At 39.6% G+C, this 24,595-nt stretch overlaps 1 protein-coding gene across 8 annotated transcripts in view; it reads left to right on the top strand.

Moving 5' to 3' along the window:
• Window positions 1-5: 5 nt before the first annotated feature.
• Window positions 6-24,595, top strand: part of NAA35 (N-alpha-acetyltransferase 35, NatC auxiliary subunit) — a 42,171-nt gene continuing 17,581 nt past the window's right edge. For 4 of the 8 annotated variants that reach the window (XM_073345026.1, XM_073345024.1, XM_073345023.1 and 1 more), the window contains exons 1-12: window positions 7-118; window positions 4,524-4,657; window positions 7,490-7,523; window positions 9,011-9,125; window positions 11,032-11,106; window positions 12,157-12,324; window positions 13,083-13,149; window positions 15,031-15,074; window positions 15,809-15,859; window positions 16,400-16,483; window positions 18,576-18,690; window positions 23,539-23,717. In XM_073345026.1, coding sequence (XP_073201127.1) covers window positions 4,534-4,657; window positions 7,490-7,523; window positions 9,011-9,125; window positions 11,032-11,106; window positions 12,157-12,324; window positions 13,083-13,149; window positions 15,031-15,074; window positions 15,809-15,859; window positions 16,400-16,483; window positions 18,576-18,690; window positions 23,539-23,717 — 1,056 coding nt within the window. In that variant the 5' untranslated portion in view covers window positions 7-118; window positions 4,524-4,533. Of the gene's footprint in view, window positions 169-290; window positions 512-4,523; window positions 4,658-7,489; window positions 7,524-9,010; window positions 9,126-11,031; window positions 11,107-12,156; window positions 12,325-13,082; window positions 13,150-15,030; window positions 15,075-15,808; window positions 15,860-16,399; window positions 16,484-18,575; window positions 18,691-23,538; window positions 23,718-24,595 lie in introns of those variants that run through there. The other 4 variants (XR_012159056.1, XM_073345018.1, XM_073345020.1 and 1 more) reach the window with 4 other exon arrangements.

The following is a 24,595-nucleotide window of genomic DNA, read 5'->3' as shown; positions in this document are numbered from 1 at the left end:
GAAATGCCGCCCTGCCAGGAGCGCGGGGTGATTTTGCGCATGCGCAGCAGCAGGGCCGAGCTCCGAACGAAGGGGGTGCCTTGGCTGGTTGCTGCGCGAGACGGAGGCAACGGGCACGGTGAGGTGACAGGGGCGTGACCCGCACAGGGCCCCGCGCGGCCCCGAGAGGTGAAGCCCCCTGTCCGGCGTGGGAGGGGCCACTCGTGGGCTGGGCCGGGCTTGGGCGCGCGTGTGGTACGGAGTCCCTCGCAGGCCTGCCTGCTGGGGCCCCCGCCAGGCCAGCCGCTGCGCTGCCCCGTGCCGCGGCCGCTGCGGCGCCTGGCCTGCGAGCTGCCCGCGCGGGGCCGACAGGGCCAGGGCAGGGTCACTGGGGTGCCGGCGGAGGCGCCTGCGTTCATCCCCACCGCTGGCAGTGCTACCCCCCGTGGTGTCCTCCCATTGGGACCTGCAGCAGCTTGGCGCTGGTGTCACAGGGGAAAACAATCGGCCTCTGTATCTCCTGTTCGCTTCTGTAAGGAAGATCTGGTTTCATTTATTTATTTTAACAGTTCCCCCGCTCTCCCCCCCCCATTCTCTGCCCCCCACGATTATTGGAGAACTAGTGAAATGGTGGCAGCACCAAAGCTGGAGAGGGAAGGCTGAGCATAAGAACGGCTGTACTGGGTCAGACCAAAGGTCCATCAAGTGATCCATCCCCTGTCACCCAATCCCAGCTTCTGACAAACAGAGGCTAGGGACACCATCCCTGCCCATCCTGGCTAATAGCCATGGATGGACCTATCTTCCATGAATCTAACTAGGTCCCTTTTGAACCTTCACAGAAACCTTTGGCAAGGAGTTCCAGAGGTTGACAGTGCTTTGGCTGAAAATATACTTTCTTGTGTTTGTTTTAAACCTGCTACCCATTAATTTCATTTGGTGCCCCCTTGTTCTTGTATTATGAGAAGGAGTAAATAACACTTCCTTATTTACTTTGTCTATACCATTCATGATTTTATAGACCTCTATCATGTCCCCCCCTTAGTTACCTCTTTTCCAAGCTGAAAAGTCCTAGTCTTATTAATCGCTCCTCATACGGAAGCCGTTCTATACCCCTAATCATTTGTTGTTGCCCTTTTCTGAACCTTTTCCAATTCCAATATACCTTTTTTGAGATGGGGTGACCTCATCTGCATGCAGTATTCCAGGTGGGAGCGTACCATGGATTTATATAGAGGCAATATGATATTTTCTTTCTTACCTATCCTGTTCTTGATGATTCCCAACATTCTGTTTGCTTTTTTGACTGCCGCTACACATTGAGTGGATGATTTCAGAGAACTATCCACAATGACTCCAAGATCTTTCTTGAGTGGTAACAGCAAATTTAGACCCCATCATTGTATATGTATAGTTAGGATTATGTTTTTCAATGTGCATTACTTTGCATTTATCAACATTAAATTTCATCTGCCATTTTGTTGCCCAGTCACCTAGTTTTGTGAGATCCTTTTGTCACTCTTCACAGTCTGCCTGGGACTTAACTATCTTGAGTAGTTTTGTATCATCTCACTGTTAACCATCTCACTGTTTTGCCATCTCACTGTTAACCCCTTTTTTCAGATCGTTTATGAATATGTTAAATAGGACTGGGCTCAGTACAGATCCCACTATTTACCTCTCTCCATTCTGAAAACTGACCATTTATTCCTACCCTTTGTTTCCTATCTTTCAACCAGTTACCAATCCATAAGAGAAGCTTCTCTCTTATCCCATGACTGCTTATTTTGCTTAAGAGCCTTTGGTGAGGGACCTTGTCAAAGACTTTCTGAAAATCTAAATACACTATAACCACTGGATCTCCTTTGTCTGCATGCTTGTTGACCCCCTCAAAGAATTCTAGTAGATTGGTGAGGCCTGATTTCCCTTTACAAAAACCACATTGACTATTTCCCAACAAATTATGTTCATCTATGTGTCTGACAATTTTGTTCTTCATGATAGTTTCAACCAGTTTGCCCTGTACTGAAGTGAGGCTTACAGGCCTGTAGTTGCCAGGGTCACCTCTGGAGCCCTTTTTAAAAATTGGCATCACATTAGCTGTCCTCCAGTCATTTGATACAGAAGCTGATTTAAATGATAGGTTACAGATGACAGTAGTCCTGCAATTTCACATTTGAGTTCCTTCAGAACTCTTGGGTGAATACCATCAAGTCTTGGAGACTTATTACTGTTTAGTTTATCAGTTTGTTCTAACCTCCTCTAATGACACCTCAATTTGGGACAGTTCCTCAGATCTGTCACCCAAAAAGAATGGCTCAGGTTTGGGAATCTCCCTCACGTCCTCAACAATGAAGACCGATTCAAAGAATTAATTTAGTTTCTCCGCAATGGCCTTATCGTCTTTGAGTGCTCCTTTAGCATCTTGATCATCCAGTGGCCCCACTAGTTGTTTAGCAGGCTTTCTGCTTCTGATGTATTTAAAAAAATATTTGCTATTACTTTTGGAGTCTTTGGCTAGCTGTTCTTCAAATTCTTTTTTGTTCTTTCTAATTATATTTTTACACTTCATTTCCAGAGTTTATGCTCTTTTCTATTTTCCTCATTAGGATTTATCTTCCACTTTTTAAAGGATGCCTTTTTGCCTCTCACTGCTTCTTTTACTTTGTTGTTTAGCCACAGTGGCTCTTTTTTGGTTCTCTTATTATGTTTTTTAAATTGGGATATACATTTAAGTTGAGCCTCTATTAAGGTGTCTTTAAAAGTTTCCATGCAGCTTGCAGGAATTTTGCTTTTGGTACTGTACCTTATAATTTCTGTTTCACTAACCTCCTCATTTTTGTGTAGTTCCCCTTTCTGAAATTAAATGCTACGGTGTTGGGTTGCTGTGGAGTTTTCCCTGCCACAAGGATGTTAAATTTAATTATATTACGGTCATTATTACTAAGTGGTCCAGCTGTATTCACTTCTTGGACCTGATCCTGTGCTCCACTTAGGGCTAAATCAAGAATTGCCTCTCCTCTTGTGGGTTCCAGGACTAGCTGCTCCAAGAAGCAGTCATTTAAGGTGTCAAGAAACTTTATCTCAACATCCCTTCCTGAGGTGATGTATACCCAGTCAATATGGGGATAGTTGAAATCCCCCATTATTATTATTGAGTTTTTTAATTTTAATAGCCTCTCAAATCTCCCTGAGCATTTCAGAGTCACTTACACCATCCTGGTCAGGTGGTCTGTAATACAGCCCTACTGCTATATTCTTATTTTTCAAGCTTGGAATTACTATCCATAGAGATTCTATAGTACAATTTAGTTCATTTAAGATTTCTAGTTCATTTGATTCTACGCTTTCTTTCACATATAGTGCCACTCCCCCACCAGAACGACCTGTTCTGTCCTTCTGATATATTTTGTACCCAGCTATTACTGTGTCCCATTGATTATCCTCATTCCACCAAGTTTCTGTGATGCCTGTTAGATCAATATCCTAAATTAATACTAGGCACTCTAGTTCACCCATCTTATTATTTAGACTTCTAGCATTGGTATATAAGCATTTTAAAAACTTGTCATTTTTTGGCTGTCCCCTATTGCATGACATAATGGAATGGGACTTTTTTTCATTTGTCTGTTTCTCATTAGATCTTCCTGTATTTTATCATTTTCCATCCTCTCCTCCTTATTAGGACATAGCAATCGAAAGGGGAAGGGGCTTTTAAACTACCTGTTTTAAAACTCTTGAATTTTGGTTCTTAGGTGACTAACATTATTTACGGGACATCTTCACTAAATGTCCAGCGTAGCTTTTAACTGAGGGATGTTAGTGCTGAGAATCATCCATACCTCTCAGAGGAACTCCAGCAAAACCAGGGAAGACTAGGCTTGACATTTCTGATGTATCTAAAGTAAAACAAGGAAGTAGGAAGTAGGAAGGAAGCCTACAGGCCTTTTCAGACACACGACTAATATTTTAATTCATTCTTAATAGGTTATCTTTTATGACGCACAGTTTAAAAATAATATTTGAGTCTGAATGTGCTTGCAAGTTACACGAAGATTACTATTACTGCAAAAGTGACTTACTTTGTACACCTGACTGTGTTCCGTTTGTAGTCAGTTTCACAGATTCTTCTTGTTTTGGGTCTTTCGCATAGCAATGAGAGAGAGAGAGAGATTTTTGCTTATTATAAAACTTCAAAAATTAAATGTTTAATACCCAAAATTCCTTTAAGCTTTTTTTAAAAATTGATTGTCTTTCAGGTTGAGTATGTAACTTTATTAATGGTTGTCCAGTCAAGGAGTAGTGATATTAACATTTTGCAGTCCTGGTTTTTGAGTTTATATAGTAAAATCTATTCAGGGGAAATTTTGAAAGAGATAACATCCTTTTTAAAGGAGTTGTCAAATTATGGGCTGTTGAACCTTCAATGTTGCCCTTTGAATTTACATCTGACTAGTTCATTTTTTTTCCTTATGCAAGATAAGCATTGGTTCCCATTAAATACTTTCTATAGTTTATTCTTGATCTATGATTTGTATTTATAGGTACAATATTATGGTTATGAAAGCTTCAGTAGAAGATGATGATTCAGGATGGGAGCTCAATATACCTGACAAGATGGAAAAGGGTAATACAAACTGGATCGATATTACCCAGGAATTTGAAGAGGCCTGTAGAGGTAAGTTGTACTTCTTAGACTCTTAAGGATTCCAATTTTTAAGAAGCCCAACCATAATTCTTGAAGTTGCCTTCTAGTCTAAGGCTCCACTCCTGCAATGAGCTCAGTACGGGTAGACTCCATTGACTTTATTGGAAGTATGCAGATTCAAGAGTCTGCCTGTGTCAAGTTTATAGTGGGATTGGGGTCCATGAGATGAGCAACCCTCTTCAGAAGATATAAACCTCCTTCCTTTTTTCAGGCTGCTTTCCTCCTTATGGTTTTTCTCATTCTGTTAAAAGAACAGGAGTACTTGTGGCATCTTAGAGACAAATTTATTTGAGCATAAGCTTTCGTGGGCTACAGCCCACTTCATTGGGTGGCATGCATCCGATGAAGTGGACTATAGCCCATGAAAGCTTGTGCTCAAATAAATTTGTTTGTCTCTAAGGTGCCACAAGTACTCCTGTTCTTTCTGCGGATACAGACTAACATGGCTGCTACTGGGAAATCTTGTTTATCCATACTGGACCTGTCTCCTGTTTTCCTGGAACTGTCAAATTTATCTAGACTGAACACAGTCCTGTATCCTAGAAATCGACTGTCCAGTGCTGATTTTTATTCATTTCTGCAATTGAATCAAAACTGATAAGTTTCTCATGAGAGGTAATACGTTCAGGTTATTGGGAGAAAAATACCTCCAGTTACTGTTAAGATTGCTACTCAGAGTTAATTTGCCTTGTGCGTAATTTTTAAACTGACCCTTGGTGCAACATTAAATCAAAAATAACTTTCTACCAGTATGTTACACACATTATTTTGCATGCACCATATGAGGATTTCCTTACTAATCTAGAAGGGGGATCCTCAAATGCTGTCTTAGACCAATTTTAAGTTCCCTTTGAATTGTTGGAATGGCACAAAGGGAGTGCCTTGGGTGATGGCATTGAGCAGGTGGTGTCACATTTCATGGTAACTATGCCTGTATTTCCTCTCTTAGTCCACCAAGGGTACTCCCAGCCATCACTCCTCTTGGGAGGAGACATGTGTCTTTCCCTCCTGATTGGGATGTTAGGGCTGCACAACTCCCTGATTTACACTGATATATTTCCAGCAAGCCAGACTGCCTAAACAGGCCAGCATCTGTGCTTTTGCTTTCTCTCCAGTGGCTATGAACAGTGTAATTGCCGGCAGTTACAAGTTACCACGCAATTCTTTCTAAGCAAGCACATTTATTTTTAAGGTAAAACCATTACAAGTAAAACATATTAAAAATAATAAAAGAACCTACATGCATGCTAAAAAGCTTACCAGAAGTCACCCCAACTCCACCCTTGAGCTCTAGTAGGTCAGTCTTTGAAAATCCACAACTGGGTTTTCTCCATTGTTACAAGTTCATAACTATCTCAGATTCCTAACCAACAGGTCAGCCTGTTTCTTTATACAGCTCAGGCCTTTGATCTCCAACCTCTGGGAACAGATAATCAGCAATCACCCTCTCTTCAGGGTGGAAGGGTTTTTGCATAACCGGAGGTAGGAATGTACATTAATCTCTCCTTAGGCGTTTCCCTGGAAATGCACTTACTGTCCTCAGAGTCCATTTTTGTCTGGTATATTTTCAGTATAGTCCTTTGGACCCCCACGTCTCACATCACATCCGTTCCCTAGAGAGGTTACGTACAATCCAGACCACAATTATATATGAACTTTGCATTTAATGCAATGGATCCCAAAGTTACTTAAACTTAATTCAATAAGGTTTTATGAGGATATTTGCAGGAAATTGCCATTATCTGTCTCTGACACTTCCAAGGGGCACCCTGGTTGTGAGGCACCTCGCTACCACCTGTACTTAGTGTGTGGAAGTCTTGTCTGTGCCTTCTGTTGTTCAGCTCCCTGACTCCATCAGCCTCTGGCAACACAAAGCACTATCCTTCAAGTCTCCAGAGGCCTCGCTGTCTCTGTACAGGTTAGAGATAGCCACACACCAACCCCCAAGTTCTGCAAGTATTCCTCTGGAGTGCCCAGCTCCAGTTCCACTGAACATTCACAGAACTGTCAGAATCTATGCTTCCAAAGGAATAGCATGCACCAGCTTACAAGATTCCCAGCGTTTTGAGTTAAGAATGGCTGAGATCCCCTTTTCATAAAATCAATCTTACTGGCAACCTGTCTTCACAGATTGAAAGATGCCAGAACGCCTCTCTGCTCCCATAGATAGACCAGACCTTTGACCGTCACTTGAAAACATGATTTTCCCATCGCTCCTGCACTGTTTACCTCTTCTTGTTAGTTTCCTTCTATAGTCTCTGTCAGATCTTCATTAACATTTGCCTCTTCGTGGTAATAGATTTCTACTGTGAGGTTCACCAAGGAGTTGTTGTCTCCCACCACCTATCTTGAGAAGTTTGTCTCTAGGCACACTACCATAGAGTATCCTGCCTTTAGCTGCAAGGTTTAGAAACATGATTTGCAACATATATTCCTAACTCCTCATGTTTTTTCTATACATATAGCTCACAATGATTATGATGACCTGTGTGACATAGGCTTTCATTGGCGACCTTACATGACATTCTTTTGGTGAATCCAGGGGACCCATCTATCCCTGTGTCCTCTGACAGTTGCATTAAGAGATCTTTGCGTCACGCTGTCACATTTGGTATTATATTTTGCCTTCAGCATCATAATATACATCAAAGAGCAACAATGCATGCCTTTCTTCTGTATCTCCTTCTTTTGTAAGGTAAAGCCTGTTTAGCCAGTCGAGCAAGCTGTTTGGTTAAATATCTGTGATGAGCTGCTTTAGAGTAATATCCAAATTAATGATTTGTCCTGTTGTGTTCCTTCTAGAATTGAAGTTGGGAGAACTGCTTCATGACAAGCTGTGAGTATCCCATTGGGATATAATTTTTGAGATGGGAGTAATATATATTAGTATTTAGTGACCAACAAGATACTTAGTCTTTCTGATTTTGTCCTTATATGCAATCTTTTTATACTTTTTGTAGGAGTGCTTTCTGATTTTCTGGTCATAAAAGAGCTCCTGGTGGAGCAATATTGGCCTCTTACTAGTCTTCCTATATTTCCTTTGCATCAGAATAATTTGCAGTTGTGCCTTTAATATTGTCTCCTTGAGAAACTGACAGCTCTTCTGAAGTCCTCCTTCCCTTAGATTTTCTTCTCATGGACCTTACTTAGGAAATCTGAGTTTGTTAAAGTCTGATATTTTTTCTTTAAGTTTTCTTTATTCTGCTGCTCTCACTCCTTTTGTTTCCTTAAAATCATGAAATCTATCATTTAAAATGTCACTGTCATTTTAACATAAATAATGGGTAATATATAGTGTAAGGATGACAGGATTGAGGTTTGGATTCAGCAAAGCACATGAATGAACATGTGCTTAGATTCCACTGATGTCAAAATCACTTCCATGAAACTTTCAACCATCTGAGTATTTTTATCTTGTCAGAAAAATATTTTTCAGGTGTTAATACCATGTTAACAAAGATAACATTATTAGTCAAATGTATATCAGATGCTTCAAAAATAATATTTTTGTACAAAAATTATACATCAAATCATTAAAGTCAGTAGGAAGTAAGCATCGGCCTACGTTTTGCAGCAGTATTTTGTGTGGCTTCTACTTTCTGAAGGCTGTGCACCAGGCTTGCTGAGTAGATTATATGCCAAAGTTGAGGCCTTGTCTGTTGTTTTCCATATACCAGCTTTAACCTGAATGTTATCTTACACATTTATTAGCAGGATTAACCATTATGACAGCAACAGAATATAGTGTCAGAAACTGGATTGTTTCTGCATGATTTTTATTAAACTGTTTAAAAATAAAACTGAAGCTTAAAACATGAATTCTGTATTTGTCGGGGTAGAAACGTAAATGTTTTCTCTGGTTGTGGCATAATCAAGACCAGTTTGTTTTAGTTAAAATCAGTTAAAGCTATCAGATATACATAATGGTCGGTCTCTAAGGGGACGATATGTATTATGAGTTCTGTCTCTGTGTGTGTGTGAAGGTACATACACGTAGGCACAGATACTTAGTAATTGGGTATTTGGCTAAAGAAGTGCTCTTCAGTTTAAAATAAATCCCAGGATTTTCAAGAGGACTTGAGACTCCATAAAAATTAGGTCCTTATAAGGTTCCTCAGATTGGGCACCTAACATCACTAGTCACTCTTGACAGTCTTAGCTAGTGTGTTGACAAATGGCAAGCTCAAAACACATCACTTGTCAGTGTCTCAGTATTTAATAGTTTGATGCTGGTGCCTGATGATAGTGTGTGGAAATCCATTGCTTTGTGCAAATTAAATGATTGTATACTAAGTGTTTGTTGCTTTTCATTGTTGTCCTTAGTTTTGGTCTTTTTGAAGCCATGTCTGCTATTGAAATGATGGATCCCAAGATGGATGCTGGCATGATTGGAAACCAAGTTAATCGAAAGGTTCTTAACTTTGAGCAAGCTATCAAGGTTGGTGTCCCTTCCTTCCTTCCTTCCTTTTCTCCTTTTTATTGTCTGTTAATGCTGCCTTAAAAAAGAAAAGTAGAGTTTTAATAAATCATAGCTATGCACAACTTCAACAATCACATCAATGACCTATGTAGACTGAATGTTTCAACATTTAATAGAGAACTTGTATTATATTTTCCCTTCAGATATTTTCAGAAAAAATAACATGCCTTAGAATTTGAAGCCCTATTCATCTACAGAATAAGTACAATACAGATAACTGCAATATAAGTTTCCCCATGCTTCCCAATTGTATGCTTCTGAGATGAAGATTTATTAGATTATCTAGTCCTTTCTGCTGAAAGGATATTTCAGTCTCCTTGCCCATTCAGTACTTGGTCTCTCTACTGATATTGTAAATTGACACTGGATTTGATCATGTGGATTCCTGTTCACTAGGAACTGGACGGAGGCCAAGTAATTTAACAAAGGCCATGGAGCAGCACTCTGATGATGATCTTTCACTACTGATGTCCTCAAATTGAACTGATGAAGTAAAATTGAAAGATTCTGCATCCATCTTGTGGTATTCAGTCACCGTAGTTAGATAAGAAAAAGCAAACATTTTGAAAGAGTCAAAAGAGAAGCAGCTCTAAGAATACCTTCCTGATTTTTCAAAATGTGGATTTGGGTGCATTGAACAAATGGCTTCCTAACTGGTAAGGTATCATCTTTTAGGCTTTGATCCTGCAGTCAGTGGAGCTCTCTGCAGGCATTTGCACGCATGAAGTTTCTTATAAGACTGGCCCTTGTTTGTTAATCCAGTTTTTGCATCTATGGTGCATATTTTTAAATGTTAGTTTAACCAGTTTTATAACTTCTACAGGCTGCTTAATGATGCTAGAATGAAACTGCTGAGATATATTTGTCTATTTCTACCTATCAGTGTGACTTTTTTTTTGTAATGTGCTCATCACCATGATATCTACTGCAAAAATCTTCATAATTCCAAAGGTGTGGTTTCCACAGTCATGAATAGGGCCCTACCAAATTCACAGTCCATTTTTGTAAATTTCATGGTCATAGTATTTTAAAAATTTTGAATTTCATTATTTCAGATGTTTAAATCTCAAATTTCACAGCGTTGTAACAAAGCATGAATATTTATTGAAAAATGGCAAAATACAAAGTAAAGCCCTTAAGTCAGCACTTCTGAAGCTGGGGGGTCCCAACCCAGAAGGGGGTTGCAGATCTATTGTGTGTGCGGGCGTTGGGGGATGTAATGGAATTGCCACCATTACTTCTGCACTGGCTTCCGAACAGGATAGCTGGAGGACGGCAGCTGCTGGCTGGGTGCTGAGCTCTGAAGGCAGCATCGCTACCAGGAGCAGTGCAGCCTTCAGAGCTGGATTCCCAGCCAGCAGCTGCTGTTCTCCAGCCACCCAGCTCTGAATGCAGTGCCAACAGCAGCACTAGCACAGAAGTAAGGGTGGCAATACCGTACTATGCAACACTGCAGCACTGCATTCAGACCTGGAAGCTGCCGCTCTCTGGCCACCCAACTCTGAAGGCAGCACAGAAGTAAGAGCAGCAATACTTCAACTCCTTTACAAGAGGCTTGAGACCCCCCTTTTCAGTCGGGTTTCCTAGTTTGAGAAACACAGTGTACATGTATATATACTTTTACCCTACATAATAAAAGAGTATAGGGTAAAAGTACACAAAAGACTAGTGACACGTTTTTCATTGCTATTAATTTTATAGGGTCCTAGATCAACAAAACCAACCAAATACAAATATCATGGTTGATGAACTTTTAAAATTAAATTAATGTTGTATTCTTTAAAATTCCCTTTCTGCTGTGCAAAGAATGACGTATCTATTGTTTGTATAATCTATCGCTTTCACATGTTTTTTTCTTTTTAAGGATGGCATCATTAAAATTAAAGATCTATCTTTACCTCAGATGATTGGGATAATGGATACTTGTTTTTGCTGCTTGGTAAGAATTTGCTCCTTTTAATGCTGTTTTAATACTTTCAAAACTGGAGTTTAAGTGATTAAGAAAAAGATGTAGGTTTCCTTGGTAAAGAAGGATTTTAGGGTAAATTGATCCATTGAGCAGACACATATTTACATACTGTATGTTTAAATTTGCTGTAACCATTAGTAGTTGGAGTGATAGTTCAGTAATTAGGGTCTCAAGAAACTTTGTGTTCTAAAAGAACCATTAGTTCAAAAAAAAATCTGGGATTTTGACTATGAAGTACTAGAGAGAGATTATAGAATCTTATTTACATTAGGAAATCTGATCAAATCCTATATATTTTCATTGTGGCTTCTTTACAATACAGATCTTTATATGCATAAGAGGTTATAAAGATATGTTAAAGGAGATGTGCAAATTTATTTTTAATTGAATGTGTAAACATGTATGTGCTAAATGCCACAAAATAATTTTTAAAGGTATATTGGACATGTTTTAAACCGAAACTCTACTGTATTTCATAGTCTATGAAGATATTGAAGGACGTGCCTAGATTATTGAAGCTTTCTCTCTGTTCTCATTTACATCAGTTTCATGTTGTTATACCAGGAGGTCATGGAAAGGAAGCTATGTTTAGACTTGAAATTGTAGAATACTAATATATTTTAGCAGCAAATTACAGTTGTGACTTCTTACTTATGTAATGGAACATTAGAGGAATACATGTATAGTATGTAATTCACGTCCAGTGACAAGCTTACTTCCATAATTCTTGGACTGGGAACTTTGTAGAGGTAGCTTGTTCAACAAGTAAGGTGGTGCATAATACTCTAGTGTGTGTCCCCTTTCCTTCCTTTGATCCCCACCTCCACTTCCATAGCCAACAAATGAAGAGATGTTGATAGGTGTCAGAAATCCTCATTTGATCCTTTTTGCTGGATGGAAGGTTGGCACGATATGGAGTCTCTTTGAGGACTGATTTAGACAGGGTAAAATAGAAAAGGAATGGGAATATAAAAAAATGCAGACTCAAAAATAAAGTATGTACTTTTATTTTCTTTCTAGATAACATGGTTGGAAGGTCATTCCTTGGCACAAACAGTGTTTACTTGCCTATATATACATAATCCAGACTTCATAGAAGATCCTGCCATGAAGGCTTTTGCTCTGGGGATCCTAAAAATCTGTGATATTGCCAGAGAAAAAGTAAATAAAGCTGCAGTTTTTGAAGAGGTATGTTTCAATATGACCTGTGATTACAATATGTATAGCACCATAATTATTCGTGGTGCTTTACAGAAATTAAAAAATGGCTTGAAGAGTGAAGTTTAGGACTACATTATTGTAGAATGGTCTGGGAGAGTGGCTAATTTTCTTGAACAGAATATCACTGGTCACCTAATTTCTCTTACACTTTTTCCTGAATTCATTATTTGCTTTCTATGTGGTAGAATACGTGAGTGAGCAAATAAGAATGCTTTTATTCATAAACAGCTTATATATGAACAGAAAAGATGGCATAGGTCAGTAGAAAATTATTAATGCGGGGATTGCCTGCTATTGAAACCAGATGTTTTTGATCATTAGGATTTTTTTGTTTAGCTTTGAATTTTCTGCCCAGGATAAAGAGACAATGTGCTACACGCCTTCCCTTCCCCCCAGTATTGTACTGGGAGTCAGGAGATCTTGTCCTCTGCTCTGTGATTATTTTCCAATCGGTTAATGGTTTTAATACTTCACTTCTTTTTAAAGTGCTTTGAGATTTATGGATGGAAAGTACTATAGAAGAATAGTACTGTTAATATAATATATATTAAAACTATACCACAAATATTAAACCGGCCTCCTGAAATTCCCATTGGTTGCTGTGAAAGACTATAACTGCAATTTTGCATTGGGTGCAGAAATTTAGAAAAAAGTGTAGTTATTGCTGCTGTACTTCAAACATATGTTTTGGCTGAAAGCACCTAATTGTTCCATTTTACATTTAGGAAGATTTTCAGTCCATGACCTATGGGTTTAAAATGGCTAATAGTGTGACAGATCTTCGAGTTACAGGTAAAATTCAGAACTTTGTGGAAAAGAAAAGTCCTGAAATTTTCATGCTTTCAGTTCAGAGATCCATTTAAAAATGTGAATAAAATATGAGCCATTTCCATTATTACGTACATTTTTTTCTTCCCATATATTCTGGTCAGAAATTTTCAATATGCATAACTAAAATTTAAAAAATGCTTAAACTGGAATCTTCTAATTTGGCTTGTTTGTAAAATCTGATTGACATTAATGTAAATAAATTTTGAAAAAAAAATGGTGAGGTAGTTTTAAAGCTGTGGGTATTTAAAGTCAGAATTTTGCATTTATGTGCATTATTTTTGCTGTTCTTTCAGTTGACCTGCATGTAGAGCTGGGGTTCTCAAACTTCATTGCACCAGGACCACTTTCTGACAACAAAGTTACTACATGACCTGGGGGTGGGAGGGAGAGGGATGGAGCCAAGCCCCACCACCCTGGGTGGGGATGGAGCTCAGGCTTCAGCTTCAGCCATGGGTCCTAGCAAAACTAATGCTGGCCCTGGCAACCCCATTAAAAGGAGGTCGCGTCCCACTTTGGGGTCCCGACCAACAGTTTGAGAACCGTTGATGTAGAGCAGGGGTCTCCAACGCGGTGCCTGCAGGCACCATGGCGCCTGCCGGGGCATTTTTGTGCACCCACAGATCACCCCACCGCCGAAATGCCGCCGAGAAGCGTTGCCGTTTCTCGGCGCCATTTCGGCAGCAACACTTCTTCCCGCTGCTACTCTTTGTGGCTGCATTTCGGCGGCAATGTGCTATTCCCACAAGAAAGGTTGGGAACCACTGTTGTAGAGAGATTGAGAAAACTTAAGGCATTAAGACAACTACTTAGTTCTGGATCAATCTGAAAACTCTGAGATGCCTAGAATTTAAGATTGGCTGAGTTCCAAATTTAACCTTTGTCAAGCCAAATAGCTTCATGTTATATTGCAAAGCTCCATTTGTAAAGAAACATTCTTAATGACCACAAATAAATAATTTTCATGCAAGGAACTAGCTTTAATGCAATGATGAGGTTGAGAAGTCAAACTCTTGTTTTGACAATAACTTAAGTGGAAATTAAAACTCTTGAGAGAACATTAGTCTTCTCCAAACGTGCAGTTATTTAGTTAGCTTCTAACAAACAGACATTGGGTGATCTTAACCGTGAATTTCCACAATCTCAATTGAGCACCTGCTCCCTCCTAACTTCCGTGCACATCTGTTGCACCGTAGTTAAGGTGGAGACTTTTGGAGTTTGAAACCTGCAGCTTTGGACATCTTAAATCCTTCATTTACATAGGGTTTTTTTGTACACTTGTAGATCTGTGGAGTTCACGAATTTGTTTTTCTGTAAATATTCCCAGCACCTGCATGCCTCTGATGTATGTGTTACCTAACTGTTGGTCCAGTTCCTAAAAAATACATATTCTTAGATTTAAATTTTGGCAACACTGATTACTGAAATTGCATTTGCTTTTGGTGACTTGTCCTCTGTGTGGTCCAAAAAATCAGACATTGAGAGGAAAGGTAGAGAGAGTTCCTTCTTTGGAACAGCTGGAGATAGAGAATGGGTAGGTTCAGATTTGTCAAACATTTATTAGTCACAGACTGATACAAAAGCTGGAGCTACGGTTCAGAGACAGCACCTTAATAAGCATTCTAGCATCATCCCCTTCTTAAAAGCTGAGGGTAGGAGTTAGACTTCTCGCAGGTAGCTAATGTCACCAGTAGGGCTTCTTTGGTGGTGAACTTTGGCCAGTAGGTGCTTTTAAATATTTCAGATTTTGAATTAAGCTCACAACTCTCCTCACTCTCTGTTGTATGTGTGCATCTGAGTTTAATCAGAATAATTCATTGTTTTTTAAAAATGTCACTTTTCCAGGCATGCTAAAAGATGTAGAAGATGACATGCAGCGAAGAGTAAAGGTAGTTTTTCTTTAGCTTCCTACTTTTTTATCTGTTATATGTTGAATAGACTTCAAAGAATACGGTTTCCTTTTAGACAAGTTATATAACATATTACAAATTTTTAAGGAACATTACTGTCATCGTATGTCATTTCCCCCCGGTAATAGTGTCCTCTGGAGGAGAATTGAAATTTTTTTTTGTATGCCTATTTTTGCTTAAGACACTAGCAGACTGTCTATAGCAGGATTCAGAATGTTGTTCCCTAGTACAGACAAGGTTTGTAGGTTTTCAAGTAGGAATAGAAAAGAGAGTCTGGTGTAGGAAGTCTGGTCTACTAGGCTGGACTGAGACTTGGTAACCTGGATTTAATTCCTGTTTCAGCTGCAAAATTACTGTGTGACTGTAGAAAGTCACTCAGTCTACCCTGTGCCTCAGTTTGCCAGCTGTGAATGGGGGGATACTGTTTCTCTACTCATGGAGGGGAGGGGTGTAAGGATAGGCTTTATTAATGATTGTGGATCGCTCAGATCATATGGCAACATGGGTCATATAAATACCTGTAAAGATACTTAAAGTCAATTTCAGATGCCTTCTAACCTCAGATGAGAACTGATGTTAGTCTTATCTGATTTCAGAAATATCCAAACAAATTTAATGTTTTTACCTCCTATATCTAAGTTATTTTCTAAACAATGGCATCACCTTTTTGCAATTTTATTAATACATCGTGTTTCTAACTCCTTCAATTTTAGAGCACTCGAAGTCGACAAGGAGAAGAGAGAGATCCAGAAGTTGAACTTGAAGTAATGAACCTTTTACAATTTTTTGCTGGACTGTATAAAATAGTTCATATTACTTAGATAAATGTTTTCAATAACTAATTTATAGAATTTGTCCTAAAATAGGAAAACCTGATCTAACATAAATCTTCAAGAAAATAGGGAAGAATTCACTTCGCTGTAATAGCTGCATGGTAGCACTTAAAACATTAAGTTTGAATGAATGGTACCAGCTTAAGAAGTAGCTGTCCACCAAACTTCCTGGTCTCACACAAGGTGTGTTTGTGTTTTCCTCTTCTGTGTTGGAAGGATGTTGGAGACTATTGGTGCCATAATGTCATCAGTTCACTTCTTCAGAAACAGAAATTACTTTGAAGATAACTAGGCCAAAAAAGTTGCAAATAGAGTTGGAAGGCAGATACTTTCTACTCTCAAAATAGATAGATAGTATGTCTATAAGAGCTGTTTATAAAATCTTGCATTTAGTTAAATAAATGCCAAATCTTATTTTTTTGAAGAGTTGGCACTTTTTCCTAATTTTTGGTACTTTTTATTTTGTTGTAGCATCAGCAGTGCTTAGCAGTATTCAGCAGAGTGAAGTTTACCCGTGTACTACTGACAGTTCTTATCGCCTTCACCAAAAAAGAGGTACAAATACTCGATATTTCTGCACTTAGTCTGTGATCCTGTGAAATGTTTGGGGTTTTTTTGTTTGTTTTTCATTTTGGAGAGCAAAAAATTGTCATAGAGAATTTCTTACTCCAGGAGCTCACCTCCCTGCAGCAGCACCATCAACTTGGCATGGGTGAACTCTTTAAGAGTAGCAGCCCACTTTCCACCAGCACCAATATATTCCTTCTTAGTTCTTAGGAAGTTATAGGGCCTTGCACAGAAATATGCTGTTGATCAGGTAATAACAAAACAAACAAACCTGTTGATGAGCCTGGAAAATTCTCTTTAAGCAAATAGAACCTGAAAGATAAGGTTTCCAGGAAGACTATCATTAACCGGTGACTAGTAATTTTTTGTGGGAAATCATGATGGATTTTCCCTTTTTGAGGTTCTGAATTTCTATCCAGGCTTCATTGGTGGTTGGGAGAGGAAGGGGTCAGCGTCAGGGCTGTGCACCAGTCTACCAGCTTTAATGAGCTTGAGAATTCCGTGGGGTGGAAAAATCACCCTTTTTAGGGCTGAGAGATAGAATTGGGGTAGGCTGGATGAGACTAAGAGTTGTGTTTTTATTTCCCTCAGATTTGTCTGGTTTTGTTACTTTTTGCAGTGGAGGGAGGTAACATGCTTTTGCGTGCTCTCCTGGAGTTCCCTACTTAAGTATTTAGCTGCACCAGCTACACCCTGAACAGCATAAAAGAGCCTTAAACTTAGTGAAAATCAGGTGCAAGTATTTTAAAGATGCAGAGGAGGCTAGAGGACTTATGGAGGAAATTGCACTCTGAATTTAATTAGTGGCAGTATAAATAAGAGCGTTCGCTCTTACGTCAGGGCTGTGATAGATAGATAGATCCACAGCCAAATCCTGATTTTCAGAACTGTTATGGGTGACTGCTCACAAACTGGGCCATTCATTCACATGTGGTCAAATATTTCTCACTTTAAATTCTTCATTTAGTTCATGGTCAAGATTGATTGATTGCATTTGGGGTCTGCTTTGCAGCCTGTTTTGTAGCAGATCTGTGTTAATGCATTGTGTCAAGTATCAGAGGGGTAGCCGTGTTGCTCTGTATCCACAAAAGCATCGAGTAGTCTGGTGGAACCTTAAAGACTAACAGATTTATTTGGGCATCAACTTTAGTGGGTAAAAAACCCACTTCTTCAGATGCATGGAGTGAAAATTACAGATCGTTACAGTGTAATTTTCACTCCATGCATCTGAAGAAGTGGGTTTTCTACCCACGAAAGCTTATGCCCAAATAAATCTGTTTAATTTTTAAGGTGCCACTGGACTCTTCATTGGTCTTTAAGGCATTGTGTTTGTTAAGACAAAGCTACAGAAAGTGAATATTTATCTTGCACTGTTTTTTATTAATATCAGTTTCTGGCCTGGTTAAGTATCTATCAGACTATTTTTCTGTCTGAGTTTTTATAAGTCTCTTCTAAAACAGCATATTTAAATTTTACTTGTAAATATTTATCTTGTATCAAGGACAATTAACCCAGATTTTTTAAAACTGAGCATTTATGTTCCCAGCAAGCAGTTTAAACACATGCTCCATAGTCCTAATAAAATAGGTGTAGATCTAAAATGTCAGAACATTGTGTATTTCAGTAGATTATAAATCATTACCTTCTAATCAGCAATTTGGCATCAGGATTTTCTAACATTTTGAAGCAGTTTTATGGTACTTAAGGATCCATTAACATAGAACATTTAAGGACTCCTTATTTTCTAATGAGAGGGATATATTTCCGCAAGAGAAACTATCACTGTTGCAAGAGTGCTTCCCTTATAAGCTGACAAAACTCAGAACGTAGAGAATGTGCTTCTGACACATACTAGCTTATCAGTGAAGTCTCACTGATTAAGGGTTATCTAGAGGTTGTACAAGCGATGCATTGGATGGATACATTAAAACCTATTGGATCAAAAATGTAGTGTGTTCTTTTAAAAAAAAAAAAAAAAATCCCATATATCTGGGTTCCGATTCTTGGGAAGGTTACAGAATTTGCTTTCGTACAGACTTAGGTCACGAAGCATGTGAAAATGTTCTGTTATATTTTCCAGACAAGTGCAGTTGCAGAAGCTCAGAAACTAATGACTCAAGCAGCTGACCTGCTTTCTGCCATCCACAACTCATTACATCATGGTATCCAGGCTCAGAATGATACTACAAAAGGAGGTAAGCATCAGGATTAGTAGTTCTCTCCTGCCTGGAACGTAGTGTCCTTGTGATAGGCTGGGCCTTCTCTAGGCCACTCTCAGGCAGTTTTAGAGTCTCTTCGCCTTCCAAAGTCCTTTCCCACTTGGGAACCATACTGCAGCCTTTCCAGGTACTCTGGTGTTCCTGTAAAAATTTGGTTTGTTTATGGTGGTCTGGCATGGCTGGACACTGGGTTGAGATTTATTTTCAACCCCTACCCTGCGGTGATGAGCTTGTCCTGGATCTAAGTCGTTGTGGGCAGCGGACTCTTGTCAGCTGTTTTTTCTCTCAGCGGCTCTGTAGCAAGAATCAGCTACTTCTGAGGCACTGCTAACTATCATAGAATCCTAAAACGGTAGGACTGGAAGAGACTACAATAGGTCATCTACTCCAGTCCCCTGCACTATGACAGGAGGACTAAGTATTCTCTAGACCATTCCTGGCAGCTGTTTGTCTAACCTATTCTGAAAAACCTCCAATGATGGAGATTCCACAACCTCCATAGATAATTTGTTCCAATGCTTAAATATCCTTACAGTTAGGAAGTTTTCCTAACGTCTAACCTACGTCTCCCTTGCTACAATTTATACCCATTACTTCTTGTCCTGTCCTCAGTGGTTAAGGAGAACCATTTATCACCCTCCTCTTTATAATAACCTTTTATGTACTTGAAGACAGTTTTCATGTCCCCCGTCAGTCTTCTCTTCTCCAGACTAAACTAACTCAATTTTTTCAATCTTCCCTCATAGGTCATGTTTTCTAGACCTTTAATCATTTTTGTTGCTCTTCTCTGGACTTTCTCCAATTTGTCCACATCATTCCTGAAATGTGGCATCCAGAACTGGACACAGTACTCCAGTTGAAGCCTTATCAGGTTACATAAGAAGTCTGGCAGAGCTAGGAACTGAACCCAGATTCTCAGGTGTCCAAGCACATGCCTTGACCACAAGACTAGAACTTTCTACTTCTCTTGTAGCACAACTAAATAATTACCTGAGGGATCATGTCCCTTCCTGGTCAGATAAGCTAGATCCTCTTTGTTATGAAAGAGATGGCAGTGGCTGGTGGCATGGCATTCTCTATGAGGGCTCAGAGACTCTGGAACTAGCTCTTCCTGCTGCTCCAAGATAGCCAAATTTCCTTTCAGAGTGATAAGATGGATGAGGTAATATCTTTTACACGGCTATAGCTACACAACAAATTTCCTTTCAGGCATGGTGCAATGACATCTCTTTGGGTTTTTGGAGAGGATTGAGTGTTTGCTTCCCAAAAGGATAATAAAGTAGAAAGGAGTTTTTATAGTGGCTGGCTGAGATCCTGTTTGAATTTCTATTTTAATACTGCTGGAATTTTGTTGTACTACAAAGTATGAGTTAGGGTACCTAGAGCCCATAAGTGTTTATTATTTAAATAAATTTATTACTATATTAAATAAATCTCTGATGGAAATTTATCCAGGCCAAAATGCTGCTGTTTAAGGCAAAAGAAGGGGGCAGCATAGTATAAATTTTGGCTTTTTTTTTTTTTTGGCGGGGGGGGTGGGAGCTTTGGCTTAAAACAAGGCCTCAACACAGATCTGCTGCCAAGAAAGACCAGATCCAATTTTTATTTTTCAAGAGAGAGAGGAAGATAAGGGTTTAAACTGTCACTAAACAAAATGTCATTTTGTTGATCCCTTCTGGTTTGTTATAATTCAGGGTGCTTAAGTAGACAAATTGTATTGCTATTTATTCCTTGGCAGAGACAAATATTCTAATAACTACAATAGCACCAGTACTAAGTAAGAAGACATCTCTTCATTTAGTGTGGGGTTGGGAAGAAATGATGGAATCCATATAGGATGTTCGTAAAATTGCAGGAAAAAACATTTTACATTTTTAATGTGTAGAAAATAAGGATTGCCATTAGTAAGATTTTAAATATCAGCTGTTTGATAAATATTTTTTCTGACCCAATTCTTAATGGATATATTTTTAAATGATGTTTCTGCTTGTGAGACAATAAGAGAAATTCACTATGGAGAGTCTTAAGGCTTGTCTATACTACCCGCTGGATCGGCAGGCAGCAATCGATCCAGTGGGATCGACCACTGAGCACTCTCCCGTCAACTCTGTACTCCACCAGAACGAGGAGCGCAAACCGAGTAGATGGGAGAGCATCAGCTGTCGACTGACCGCAGTGAAGACACTGTGTCAGAATTCAGCAGAGTAGGTCTAAGTACGTCGACTTCAGCTACGCTATTCACATAACTGAAGTTGTGTATTTTAGATTGACCCCGCACGGTAGTGTAGACAAGCTCTTTGGCTATGTCTACGCTACTGTGGTAAGTCGACCTATGCTGTACAACTCCAGCTACGTGACTAGCGTAGCTGGAGTCAACGTACCTTAGGTCGAGTTACCACGGGGTCTACACTGCTGGGGGTCAACAGGAGAAACTCACCCATTGACTTACTTCGCTCTCCAGTCAACCCCTGTACTCTACCCCCGACGAGAAGAGTAAACTGCTGTCGATTTGGCAGGTCTTCACTAGACCCACTAAATCGACCGCCGGTGGATCGATCTCAGAGCATCGATCCCAGCTGTAGTGTAGACCTGCAGTTAGACAGACTTTACCTTAGGAGATATTAGGAAAACTGTAGAAGGAATTTATTTGTAATCCCTGTAAAACTGAAGAACCTCTGGGAATAGAGTAGAAACAGTAGGACAATATAAAGTCTTTAAATATCTACACTCCCTGCTCCACTCTTCTAAAGACTTAATCCCTTGATTTTTTTTTTTTTTAACTTTCATTTGTATAAGTCAATATAGTTCATGAACTGACTAGCAATTAGTACACTATGGACATGGAAGTATAGGGTTCCTCATACTGCCAGACAACTTTGTCACGGGCAGGGGGGACCATTTGTAAAAGTGAGATGGTAGCATGGATTCCATTTAATACTAAGCCTCTCTGCTGAGCCTAATGGAAAAGGGCGCTTGTTGGGTGGTGGTTGATTGGTTTTTTGTGATGTATATTATGTCCAAAAGAAGTGGACTGAGACCAATATCTCACATTATGTAGGCCACCAAACAGTGAACAGAGGGTAATGAATGTCAGGCACTACTAATCCTGGTTAAATCTGAACCAACTATTGAACACAGTTTACGCATACTTCATTATGATATCCAGTAACTGAGACCAGAATCTCTGATTCATGTATTTCCCAAACTCAGTTTATTAAAAACTAATGCATTTTTGTTCCTTCCTGCATGTTATAAGATTGTTCTCTTAATTTATTCTAAGCAATTGATTTTTATTTTATTTTTTTACATTCATGTTGGCAAGCTGAAACACCTAAATTGTTATCTTGACCACTTACACCAGACCCGCTTCCCAAAATATGCAATAATAATTATATATTTTATGTACTTTGTTTTGCTCCTTTACTTAGTTGTCTATGCAGATATATATTGTAACTTGAATTCAACTTAAAAAAAACCACCCCAAAATCCCTTAACCATAAAGTCATATTACTTTTACAGTTCTCTGTTGAATTCTGATAGATGTCTTAGTCAGCTGTCTGAAAAGAGGAAAGGTTTGAAAACTTGTTTTTTGCCTCATGAGAGAAATGTTAATTAAATATTTAGATAATGGGAGCTTGCTAACTTTTATCTTTTTTTTTTTTTTTTTTTTTTTTTTTTTTACAAACCATGAGATTTGAAGGAGTCTATCATATGACTCCAGCATTATAGAGACTTGCAAACATTTGCTATTTAGTAATACAAGGAGCAGATTTGCATTTCTGCCAAATGCTACTACTTAACCTGACATAGTACAAAGTAGATGATTAAATGAAGAATGTGAATCATTTGGGTTACATAAAGGTCCTGTTGTGTTCCCCTACCCATGTGAGGACACCCCTCCCTTGTATATAGGGAAATAATTGAATTTTTTCTCTTTCCCATGGACTATGACAGGGGTTAGCAGATCCAGGAGTGGGCAGACAAATCAGGACCCTGAGGATGAGTTCCTTTTATTAAGTGCACTAAAGGCAGGTCTACACTACCGCTTAAGTTGATCTAACTTACATCACTCAGGGTATGTCTTCACTACCCACTGGATCGGCGGGCAACGATCGATCCAGTGGGGATCGATTTATTGCATGTAGTCTAGACGCGATAAATTGGCCCCCGAGCGCTTTCCCATCGACTCCTGTACTCCAGCACCGCGAGAGGCGCAGGCAGAGTCGACGGGGGAGTGGCAGCAGTCTACTCACCACGGTGAAGACACTATGGTAAATCCATCTAAGTACGTCGACTTCAGCTACATTATTCACATAACTGAAGTTGCGTAACTAAGATTGATCCCCACCCCTAGTGTAGACCAAGGCTCGGTGGTGTGAAAAAGACACCCTCCTGAGTGATGCAAGTTACAGCGACCCAAGCACTGTCCACACTGGCGTTACGTGCAGCTGCGCCAATGTAGCGCTTCTGGTGTAGACCTGCTCTAAGATATGGGACGATGTTCAAACTATGCAGCTAGTTTGTAGAAAGGTAAGTACTTTTAACTTGTAAACTGCTTTTACTAGGGTGCATTTTTAATAATGAATCTTATGATAGTTGTAATAATTGAGTAATTAGTATAGTAATCTAAATATAATTCAGTTTAATTTACAAGAGAAAATTGTTCATTTTAATTTTTGGAATAGCTTCCTTTCATAACCAGCATGCCTTATGAGACACTTAATTTGGATAAATGAATGGTTTGTTTTATACTTGGAAGTTTAAAAAAAGTTCAGAAAACGCAAATCACATAAAATCCTCCTTCTGTCTTTTTTTTTTTTAAAGATCATCCTATTATGATGGGTTTTGAGCCCCTTGTTAACCAGAGGTTGCTCCCTCCAACTTTTCCTCGATATGCAAAAATAATTAAAAGGGAAGAAATGGTCAACTATTTTTCAAAACTTATAGACAGAATAAAAACTGTATGTGAAGTGGTCAACTTAACTAATTTGCACTGTATACTGGTGAGTGTGAATACTGCTTATTATCTTTATGTAAATAGAGATAAGAGCTTATTATCTAGCTCTTTCAAAAAAGGAATGATTTCTATGAACAATAACAAACATATATATGAACAGAGGTTGGTTGTTTAAAACTTCAGTTTTTCCCTCCTTTGTAAAACCCTCTTAGAAGTTTGAAATTACATTTCTTCCTGCTACTTACTACTTTTCCTTTTAGCAAATATCTTTTTTTTCCCCTCTCCTATTCCTTTGCTCTCCATCTCTTGTTAAATCATAATTACAGATAATGATGGAGCACAGTAGGACTAATTAACTTGTCTTCCTGTTCTAATTGGAAAGAAAGCTGCATCTATAGCAGCAGAACACAATATAGTCCTTATAGCAAGGGTGGGCAAACTTTTTGGCCTGGGAGCCACATCTAGGTATGGAAATTGTATGGCGGGCCATGAATGCTCACGAAATTGGGGGTAAGGGTGTGGGAGGGGGTGAGGGCTCTGGGAGGGGGCCAGAAATGAGGAGTTCAGGATGTGGGAGGGGGCTCTGGGCTAGTGCGGGGGGTGGTGAGAGCTCTGGGGTGGGGATGCAGGAGGGTGATCTAGGCTGGGACCGAGGGGTTCGGAGGGCGGAAGGGGGAATAAGGGCTGGGGTGGGGGGTGAGGGCTCTGGCTGGGGGTGTGGGCTCTGGTGTGGGGCCATGGATGAGGGGTTTGGGGTACAGGAGGGGGCTCCAGGCTGGGATCAAGGGGTTCAGCGGGTGGGAGGGGGATCAGGGCTGGGGCAGGGGGTGGCCGGGGCCGGGGGCAGATGGGTGCAGGTTCCGGGTGGTGCTTACCTCAATCATCTTCCGGAAGGAGTGGCATGTCCCCTCTCCGGCTTCTACG

The sequence above is a fragment of the Lepidochelys kempii genome, chromosome 5 (genome assembly GCF_965140265.1).
Source record: "Lepidochelys kempii isolate rLepKem1 chromosome 5, rLepKem1.hap2, whole genome shotgun sequence".
In the NCBI taxonomy this organism is placed as follows: Eukaryota; Metazoa; Chordata; order Testudines; family Cheloniidae; genus Lepidochelys; species Lepidochelys kempii.
Note: the sequence above shows the minus strand (reverse complement) of the source record. Positions and strands in the feature narration are given on the sequence as shown.